The 11,641-nt window shown below is 39.4% G+C and overlaps 1 protein-coding gene across 1 annotated transcript in view; it reads right to left on the bottom strand.

The window, feature by feature from the left end:
- The window catches only part of LOC117405960 (lysosome-associated membrane glycoprotein 1-like), a 25,164-nt gene extending 16,111 nt beyond the window's left edge, over positions 1-9,053 (bottom strand). The window contains exon 1 of the mRNA XM_034009535.3: positions 8,731-9,053. Coding sequence (XP_033865426.1) covers positions 8,731-8,794 — 64 coding nt within the window. The 5' untranslated portion in view covers positions 8,795-9,053. The remainder of the gene's footprint in view (positions 1-8,730) is intronic.
- Positions 9,054-11,641: the final 2,588 nt, after the last annotated feature.

Genomic DNA, 11,641 nt, shown 5'->3' on the forward strand with positions numbered 1-11,641 from the left:
AAAATTGTGTTTTATTTATCTGAACCTGGTCCTCACTCTTCAATAAACTCTTGTTCCTGTCTTGGGGCCAAGCATTTCCCTCAGTACTGTGATGTCACAATCTTTGGGCTGGGGGACCCTGAACCCTCATGATAATTCTGTGAACTGCGTTTGTTTTGAAGCTTAGAAAACTCCAGGACAAGCCTGTTCCACCAGCAAAGTGAACTCACTTATAAAGACTGATAGAATAAGCAGCTTACAGTATGTGAATATTATTTTTATAATTGAAATAGCAAGCTTTGGGTGCAATACAGTATATACTCTGTGGGCCCCTCCCAATTTACAAAGATTGGACTCATGTATTTAATTATATGCACTTTTCTAGCTTTGCTAAAACCTTAATAAAAATGAGTCAGGGCAAGCTATTCCACTACACTAAGGGCAAGCGCACTATTATTATTGTCAACAACTTCAGTCGTCCTGTGATTTACAGTCTTGCATTTAAGAACTGGAACAACCACTACAAGCGAACTAAGGAATGCTTCCAGTAAAAGGAGGCAATTTTCACAGTTTAACTACTTCTTTCAGTTCTGTTTTTTAAGAGGAAGCTTTAACATTAGTTTAATTACGCAATACACTGGTTTACCGTAATCTGTAAAGTTCCTAGATACGTATTCATTCCTATCAAATCTTTCAACTCTAACCCAACCAATGGGTTGGTGATATATTCCTAGCACCAATATGTTAAAGTACTTTAGGAATACAAAAGAAAAAAGGCAAGTAGTTTGCTTTCCCTAGCATACTTCTTATGATTTCAAGTACACTACTTATCCAGCTGGACTTTCCAATTACTTGACTGCTGTAACCTCAAGAACATGACTAAGTTTTCAGTGTGACGAAGCAGTCATGTAGCTCTTTAAAATCGCCAAGTCAAAAGTTCAACTGGGTTTTATGCCAATAACCAGCATACCGTAAAACTTTTAAAAAAACGCCCCAGCGTTTATTTACAATATTTGCCAGTAGCCCCGGCACCTATTGGAGACTCTGCGTTTATTATGTAAGATCACCAACATCTGCAAATCAGATGCAATCATGAAAAAGCTGCCTGCACAAAACCTTATAGAAACGACATAAGTAAATTACAACATTCCAGCAACGTCATTGAAGGTTGTGTCAGTGGGTAATAATAGTTTGTATTATAATAATAATAAAAACAGTAGAATTCACAGCCCTGTAAATATCGTAACACAAGTGTTTATTAAAAGGTAGGCTTGTAGCACAATCAAAAACAATAAAAAAACACCACACCATTGTTTTAAAATTAATAAAAGCAATAAGTATAATTTTTATTAAACACATTATATTTACTGTTCATCCTCAAAACGTGTACATTGGTAAGCATGGACAATTGACGAAAAATTATTTAGGAACGAATCTTCATTGCAAAACAACCGCATGAAATACTGTGTTAATATGACAATTGAGTTCATACTGTTGGCCCACAACACACTCACATGCTTCAAACTGTTTAAAGATTAACAATAAAATCAATACAAGTACCAGTTTTATCACAAAATCTAAGCAAAAGTGACTAATTTGTTTTTATAACGTGTACATTGATAAATAAGAACGCTGGAAAAAGGAGCAAAATACGAATATTCATTGCAAGACTCAATGCACGAAATACTGTTAATACAAAAAAAAAAAACATGTACAAATACACTAAAAGGCAACAAACAAGTTTGTATTTTACTTTCAGCATGCTCGAAAAAGCTTCACAACTGGTTTTAAAATGAACAACGTCATAAAAAATAACTGTATGCATTACGTGCACCTTAAAAAATTAAATTCAGTTCAGTTTTTCTTATTCATCCTGAGCCTCAGGGTCTCTTCATCGCTCTATAAAAACAAATTGGTAAGCATTTTTAGATTTGTGTAAGCCTCATAACATTTGGGATTCCCAATCTTGTTGATGTGATGCAGTTTGCATAAACAGACATCATACCTGTAGAGAGTCCACGCACACTGTAGCAAGAGCAGGCAGCGCCAAGCCGACTGACCGATTCAGTTAAACTCAAACTTAAAGTGAAGAGATACTTATCCACTTGAAAGACTTCTCCTTGTAAACATGATGTGCCCTGTAGAATTTGTTATGCACCGGTTTGATAATGCTTATCCAATATATATTATAGTTCAGTAAAATGGCAAAGTATACAGTACATACAGTACATCCAGGCACCGAATCAAATTTAAAAGGTGCAGCCTAATAATTTCACTTTATCCAAGGTGCCGGTATTTCTCAGTTTAGAGATACCCAAACACTATTTATTTTAGAATCCAACAATTTATTAAAAAGTATATTCATTTTTGCATGCTCTACATAGGAAACCACGTGGGGTCCAGTTACTCACAACACTGTAAGTGGGTTGGGGGAGAAAGTTTTGTGGCAGAATACAGTAAATTGATGATAATAACCGAAGGCTAATTTGTTTGCAGTTGTGTATTATGTTTGTTTAGCAGAGGCTATAGTCTACTTTAAAAAGTTTGCCAACGAAATTTAGTACAATTAGATTAGCTACAGTGCGCCATTCACTAGCTAAACAAGGGATTGCCTGTCTTGGAAAAGCACAGTCTGAATGCAGTTAAGAGCGATCATGAACATTATGGTGCAATAGCAGAATAGGGCATTGCTGTACACAGAACAAGGGAATCACCCTGCATTGCACCGTCCACCTATCTGTGATTATATCAGGGTGGATTCCCTGGTACTGTAAACAATTCTAAATAAATCCATCTGTGTCTTATCCTGAACTCTACTAAAAGCAACTTGTTGATATTTTTTAGATGTCAGCATGTTCACATTTCTGTGGCTGACATGCACGACGTGTAAAACTTGGATAAGTTATTAAAATTGATAGTGTTGATGACAGCATGGAGTTAAACGATTCAGGAAATTTCAGAGAAATGTTTTGCAACAATAGGCTGATCGGACAGGGAAGTGACAGCTGTGGTGAGTTTATCAGAAGCAGTGTTTTCACTAGGAAGAACTGCTGCCTGTCACAGTGACTGGTCACTAAATTTTTTACCAGTCACACTCAAAACATCATTCGTGTGACAACTGTCCATTCTGAAAGCAACACACACAAGTAGTTATGGAGAATAGGCCTACGTGAAAAAAAAACCCAAATACCTTATTCCTTACTTAGTAGTGAAAGAACATAGTTTATAACAATTTGTTTTAAAAAGTTGTCAAATATTAACACTCGTATTTCGCTTTATAATTTCAAATTCAATTATTTTACACAATAGTTCTTAGCGAAACTGAAAAGTTTCATTTAAAAACGAACACACGAGGCACAGACAAAATCAGAATTATCATGAATGAAAACTAAAACAAATCCTCACCTCCAGGAGGGGGCGTGGACTGTTAACAAGCAACTGCCAAATCACCCACTTGACTGCCTGTGCCTTTAAAGGGAGTAGTTTAGAGGGGCACTTGAGGCACACTCATTCTTATTGACGTCAATGTTTCTAGCTGCCTGGCAGCAAAAGTTCTGTGACAATCAAACTGACAGGTGGCTTCAGTCTCTGCCGGTGTCACTGCAAATTTCGCCCCCGCTATAAAAGTATATTAATACACGTCAAAACAACCAGCACTATTAGTGTGTCTGTATGGAGACAAAATTAGTTAAAAAAAAAGCAACATTTACCATTCCACCGGTCAACTAGCTTTTGAAACCGTCTGACGGGTAACTACCAGTTAATGGAAATGGTGAGAATTAATTTTGTTCTAGAGAAAAGGATCCTAATACTGTAACTGATGTTAAAAGAAATAAAGAAAAAAGGAATTCACACACTTTACTATGAAATGATCAGGACATCAGATACTTACTGTACCTTGAGCATCATGTCACTGTCCAGCAAGATTTATCAACAGCACTTAGACAGTTGATATCATTAAAGTGTTATTTTAGAAACACACGAGAGGTACTGTTAAGGTTAAAGTTTTGGTTCTCTCATTCTACAAAATGCATCTAAAAACAGAGATTAGGCTTATTGGCTGTCTTACTGCACAGTACAGAAAATATCACTTTTCTATCAGCAGTATGAAGCAAATGTTAATTCGGTTTGGTGTTACCCAAGTACACTGCATGTCAGCCCTAAGAAAACAAAAACTTTAATCTGCAGCTATATTTCTTCAATGTTTTACCTGTGAGTCTTGCATACAGAAGACAAAAATGTATTACTGTTATATCACAGAGTTTATCAAACGTCCACCATAATCTGCTCCTTGCAAAATATAAAACCAAGTTTACAGTACGCCTTCCATAAAATAACGTATGATTTATGAGGCATTGCTCTTGTTGGAGTGAATGCTATCAAACAAACGGCCTACAAAATCTACAGTATATTCAAGCAGGATACTACCTACAGCCAGGGTTGGCTGATTTAAATCAAGTCGATTTAAATAACTTTTTTATTTATTTATTTTTTTAAAATCATTGATTAAAATCATCTTTTCATTTACTACCTATTTTATATAGTTTCTCAAGGAAACGAGATGAAAGACATGAAAGAAAAAATGTTTTAAAAACCTTTAAACACAAACATCTTAAACTCTTACGGTCTATAAACTAAAACCGTTAGGGCTGTATTCTGATCACAGAGCAAATGTGAGTGCAAGCGTGAACAGCGCTTGCCCCCAATTCTGTGGCGCATAAATGGAGCAAAAAAATGGTATTCTGAAGACAAGTCTGGTCCCGTTATAGAGTGCCTGCCCCATCATTAACATATTCGCAGAAGCGATTCTGATGACGGTGCAGTGGGGTCCCAAATAGACAACTGAGTACTGTGTTAAGACCCGCTGAAACCAGGTTTATTTAGTGGTGCGATCGGGAACTTTAACAATTGAACACACTACAAAAAGCAAAGTAGCCCTAAGTAACAACTGCATGCAGGGTTCTCCCCAGGCCTTTTCAGCCGGGCGGGCCACCCAGCAAAGTGCAGCCTGGCTGGAAAAACCTGATCCGCCCGTCTTGCAGATGCTACTTTGTCTAACAATAAGGACTGATTGCGCTTCTAGCAGACCGTTGCTGCGTGAAAAAAAAAAAAAATCTTGGAACCACATGACAGCTGTGTTACATCTAAAACACAACATTTAACCAATCAGAGTTGAAGGGGAGGGTTTTCTGTGTTAACTACTTTGAGAGGCTAAAACATTAAAAAAAGATTGCTAAAAAATAACCAATTATTTTCAAAGCAAAAATAGTGACAATGAATGCAGGGGGTCAAAATAAGCCGATGATCAGCGCAATCCATCTCCTAATACTATATTTGCTATTCGGCTACTTTATTAAAATATTAAGATTATTTTTGGGGTATTATCATTCAGTCCATTTTGTTGTATTATTGTACTGTAAGGTGATATATAGTACATAACAGCTATACATATGCACCAAAAGAAGAAAAAAAAAGCGTATTCCTTTTGTTGTGATATCGTAACAATATGTACCCAGGTGCTTGTAAGAGATATTGGGGGTTCATATATAGAGACTCTACGCCTTTAAGAATAAAGTCATGATGGGATGTCAGCCGACATACAAATGCTTAAATGCAGAGGTGCTGGTATTACACTCCTGTTTCATGCAACAGTTATGATGGTGACCAAACGTGCAAGTACTGTCTTATAAAAAATGGTTAAAATGAACAGTTGCATTCAAAAAATGTATAACAGCAATAGACGTGCCTTAAAATGCCCTGAAAACATAAAGAAAACAAATTTAAATGAAGCAATAAGCTCAATAATTAAGCTAAAAAGTTGAGTGCCTAAATAAGCGGTCATTTACCATAATAAAAAACAGAAATGAAAATGTTGAACATAAAAGCACAACCAGATAAACAGTAGGTCAACGAAAGACAACACATTATTCAAATTCTTTGTCGTATATATTTAAGGTAAGGAGAGTTTATTTTTCCATTAGTGCTCCTGGCTATAATGTTCTGCCGCCCGGCTGTACAGAATTCCTTGCGAGAACCCTGATGTGTGTTTGGACTGACACAAAAAGAGGAAAATCAAAGAAAAAAAAGTAAAAGAATGACTAGGATGAGTGAGGGGGATTTTTCTCTGGTGTACTCCATCACTAAATTCTTGTAGTTCACATATTGTTCACATTTAGAGGATGCCACAATGACAAATAATTTGCTTTATTTATGTATTCATTTAAGATTGAGTAATTTAGTTTGGTATGTAACTATTCACAAACCAAATTTAAATTTACAGTTTGGAGGTACTGTGAGCTACAACTACAGTACTACAAAAAAAAAAACATAATTAAAAAAAAAATCTATATATAGCCAACCCTGCCTACAGCACCTGATCTGAGAATTGCCCTTATTGCTACACTATCAAGTGATTCCTAAAAATAAACAAAACAAACATGTATCAGATACCATTTCTGTGAATTGGATACGTTCTCTCTCTATGAAGGTTCAGACGGTTTCTATTTTCATATTAAAAAATACAACAGCCCTAATCATCTTATTTATTCTACAAATGTTCCCGTCTGAAGTGCATTTGCTTAATTAATCAATGTGCTAACATTTTTTTTTAATTTTTATTTTTGACAGAAAGTACTGTAGTGGACCTGGCTTTCTCCAGGATTAAATGTCACATAGGGGAGAAGAAAAAAAAAAAAAAAAAAAAAAATACTTTCACTGTATATTAACAAAAATGCCACTTTAATAACAATTGAAACATCACTTTCTGTTGTGCAACAGTGGCACACTTGTTATATCTTACATAACTACACAAGTTATTAATTGGCATTCAAACATGATTGCCCTTGAGGACAGGAACAGACACAGCAATCAGAATTCCAATATTTCCTACCCATAATTTACTTATGACTGCATTGCAAGTGGTACATAAACAACAGGAAACAAGATTACTAAAATATTTACTAGATATATATTTCACAGCAATTGCCTATATACAAATTACACTGTAAACATACTCTGATTATATTTCAGAACTCCATTGTGTAGCCAATTTTAAACCGGTAACTTACATAAAAGCTCACATGAAAACTAGCAATGGCTCCCTTCACTTATTTCCAGAGAATACATAACTGAGCACAAACTGCCAGCATGTCACATTCAGTCATCTTAGCCAAATCTACTGTATCATCAGGCGCTAGAATAGGCACTATCACCTATGAATCATTTTTTACTAAACATTTTGGTTATCAGAAAAGACAGAACCATAAAACAGTAAAGATCTTCCATGTGTTTTCAATCAAGTCATTTAAGACAATAAGAGTATACAAAAATGTTAGTTGAAGACAAAATATAAATCAAGATAATAACCAACTCATGATTCAGCAATTGTTTTGTTCTTTTTAAATGTACTTGATGATTAGTTGAGGTTTTAAAAAGGGGCCTGCATAACCCAGTAAATCCTCAGTCCTTTTCCTTGGTAGATTCACATTAAGATCTTGACTCAAAGTTCATTAAGACAGTTAACAAAACATTCAGCCTATGGCGCAATGTTCTGTAATTTGCTAGTACCCCTTACAGAAGATACAACTGCACAGATCAAAATGCTTTAGAGTTTGGTTTTTTTAATATTGCGTTATGACTTTAAAATCAATTCAAAACATATAAAACACACAGTGATGCAAAAAGAATGCATACAGATGCATACAGGCCGTACACAATGTCAACTTTGTATTGCGTTTCAGACAGCCTAGGGTGTAACAACGGTTGGGTAAATATACAGCTATTATAATAATAATGAGAAGAAGAAGAAGAAGAAGAAGAAGAAGAAGAAGAAGAAGAAGAAGAAGTTGTCAGCGTTTCTACAGAAGCCGTTTACAGCACATTTTAGTAAACTGCACTTTCTGAAAGGCAGAGTTTAACTTCTTCAGTGAAATGATGAATCGTTTTGAGAAGGCAACTTACAAACAGAAGGCCAACATTAGCTCATCACTAAGCACTGTCACGTGAGGAACGGAGACAATAGGGAGCAAAATTCGCATAGCAGTGCAGTTTTGAGAATTGTTAAAAATTTGTACCACATATCAACTGGCACCAAGGCCCACGTAATGATGTGCTCGATTTTAACGTCCAGATCAACAGTATACGTGGTTTTGCTTAACAATATTTCATGAAAAAGAAAGAAAAAAAAAACACCACACACACACACACACACACACACATTAAAATGACAGGAAAGTGACTCAGAATAACCCAAATACAGCCTAACTTATTGTTTGTTACTGTAAAAATAGTGTTATTAGCGTTAATTAATAACGTAAACAGAAAAACACTAGCCGGCATTTTAAAAGCTGTTTTGACAACTTAACCATACACGGCGATTGTAACCATGAACTCCGTTTAGTTAAAAATATTGAGTTTGCACATACATATTTTAGTCACTATGACGACAACAAAACAAAAAAATGCCAAAAGGAAGATATTCCAACGACACCCTGCCTTTAGAAATATTCAATATGAAACATCTCCCTCATGATATAAAACAAACACAACGTTAAAATACTTTAACAAATCGCTGTTTTTTATCTCTATACTAACTGAAACGTCTGTTTGTTTGCACCAACTGTAGGCCCCTCGGTAAGTTTTATAACATTACTCATTATTTTTTACCTTTTTACGGAAATAAAATATTTCATAACCAAAAGCATCACATCGCGTCAACTACTACTAGCGAACCAAAAATATCAAACTTCTTACCTATAAATGAAATAAGTGCGACCCCGGCAAACAGAAGTTGTTTATTTGAGTGCAGCAGAGCCATGTTTCCAGGAGAGCTACCTAACCCACACACACAACAGAAGGACGGGCAGAGAAAGACAGGCACGCTAGTGTGACTGTGGAGCCGTGCAGGATATATTTTTCTTCAAAGATCGTCAGTTATAAGCAACGTAGCAAACGTTATTATATCCCTTATATCTGAATTGAGATCAAGTTCGTGTCGCTAGTAGCAGTACGGGCTTTGTTCCTCTCCACTGACTTAAGTCTGTGAGTGTCGCTGTTTTTTTACAGGAAATTTTCAGTCATGTGAGCCTTACACCCCCTTCCAATCACGTGAGTTAAAACAACAAAGCTGGCTGCCCTCGCGACAGTGCCAATGCTCATAAAACGTGCATTGTTCATAAATCTAAATTACTGTAGCTGAAAGAAAAAAGTTCGTACTATTTCCCCCCTACCATTGTGTAATAGGTGACAGATTAAAATAAATAAATTATATGGGGAAAACGCCACTGTCATATTTGGAAATGTGCATTATATATATATATATATATATATATATATATATATATATATATATATATATATATATATATGAAATGCACATTTCCAAATATGACAGTGGCGTTTCCCTTTCAATTCGAAGACGACCACCAACGACATTATGTATGGGATATGCCTGCCCACTGGGTGGGTATCCCTGAGCTCAGTGCTGCTGGTAGGCCCGTTCCTTGGATGACGAACTCGGTCCCACCGAGGGATTAAAACCGTCATCTGGAGGAAGCCATTTCTCTTTTTCCTTCTGAAGACGGTAAGACCTCTGTGTCTAGCTAAGTGTATTGATAGAAAGAGCCGTGTTGCATTTCCCTTGCATTCGTGCTGAAAGCCGGCTTGCCGCTTTCCTGGAATCTGTCTTTCAGTAGCCTCCTCGATTGCGTTGTAGATTGCTGTGTCTTTTACTATCTGTTGTGTGTGTGAGCGACTGCCTGTGCAGTCACCCCATGATTGATTGTCTTTTTCTTTCTTGGAACAATACTATTCCTCCACGGGGCTAGGCCTTGCCGCATCCCCGCTGTCGAGTGATTCCCCCAGCCGCCGTCTGGCAGTTGAAGTGGTCCTTGTTGTTTGGCTGCTGCTGTGCGTCCCCCGTCTCTGTATTAGACTGCACAGGCCTGTTTTTCAAGATCGTGCTGTGGATTAGCTGTAGCGTGGTTGTTATTACAGCCATCCAGCCGTGTTTTCCTCCACCGGGTCTGTTATGTCATCCCGCTGTAGACCTCGCCTGCTGTGTAGGCCCGCCCACCTCAGTGAGTCGGGCCTTGTAAACAAACAAGTGTGTTCTCCCCCATCTGTTTCTACCATGATTTTTGCTGTCTGCCTTTAACTCGCCCACCGTGGCTTTGGCAATTGTGTCTCCCTGGTGTATGCTACGCGCTGACCAGGTGTGTCACCACGCGGTTAGGGTAGGCACCGTTGCATAGTTGCTCCCGTGCTTTGGTACCTCGGTGCACGCATAGCCCTTGGTACTTTTGGTACTACAGCGAGGATTTTTGGTACTACAGCGCTAGTGCACGAACGCACGGTGCTGCACGGTACACAGTGCACGTAGTGCTCTCGGTACTCGTGTGCACGGTGCTCGGCATGCACGGTGCACACAGTGTTCGGTGCCCACCGCTACAGCACTAGTGCACAAACGTGCGGTGCCGCACGGTACTCGGTGCGCACGGTGTTTGGTGCACATAGTGCACACAATACACAGTGCAATCAGTGCCTGATATGCACGGTGCTCAGAACAACCGGTGCACGCGGTGCTCGGTGCATAGTACCTCGGTGCTTCAGTAACTGGTGCAAGCGGTGAGCGTGGCACACAGTGCCCCCCTGTGCTTAGTGCACACAGTGAGCACCTGACTAGGTGCGTAGTGCCCCGGTGCCCCCGGAGCTTAGCTCACTTGTCACACATGACACGCGACACTTAGTGCCCCAGTGCTTGGTATAAACAGTGCTCAGTGCACCCTCTGCACCCAGTACTTATTGCATTCGGTGCACATGGTAGCAAGTAAGGACGCTTGGTACACTCGGTGCGCCCGGTGTTTAATACTTGGTGTGCACGGTGTTGGGCACTTGGTGCCCGGTACCCTCGGTGCTTACAGCTCCTGCGAGCTAGTCCCGGCAGTCCGCACGGTGCGTGCCACTCGGTGCGCACAGAGCAAATTGCGCACAGCACTCCAGTGCTTGCTGCACTTAGGACACATACTGCTCGGTGCACTTGGTGAGCATAGCTCCAGTGCACGCACAACATTAACAAGCACCATGTCGAGCATCCAGTGGTTCCACTCGTGCAGTGTGAACCTGCCACTCCAGGACAAGTACTCGCTCTGCGTGCAGTGCTTGGGAATCCAACATGCCCAGGAAGCTATGGGCAGAGAGGATTTTTGCAACCTATGTGCGGCTCTTCAGCCCAAAATCCGTTGCTGTAGGCTCAACAGGGCCATGGGGTTAGACGCTGAGTCTCCAGCACTCGGGGCCCCACCCCCGCTCCTTCAGCTCTCGCAGACCTCCTCGCAGGAGATTCCCTGCGCTCAGGCTCCTGCGCTTAGACCTTGCAGCCGCTCCCCCTTCCCCCAGGCGAGAAGGGTGAAGCGTTCGAAACAAGCAAGGGACATTATTTACTTGAAGGAGTAGATAACACAGGTCCTTGAGCTTCTGTCTAGGCAGCAAGTTCCTGTGGTACCAATACAGGTCCCAACCCCGTTGCTACCTGCACCAGCCCCAGCCACTGATCCTCCCACGGGAGCCCAAGCTGAGCCTGAATCGCAGCCATTGATGGCGGAGGAGTACACGCTATCGTTAGTGGCCTCCTGGGATGACTCCTTCCTCAGCTGTATGCCGGCAC

This window comes from Acipenser ruthenus, chromosome 9, assembly GCF_902713425.1.
Source record: "Acipenser ruthenus chromosome 9, fAciRut3.2 maternal haplotype, whole genome shotgun sequence".
NCBI lineage: Eukaryota > Metazoa > Chordata > Actinopteri > Acipenseriformes > Acipenseridae > Acipenser > Acipenser ruthenus.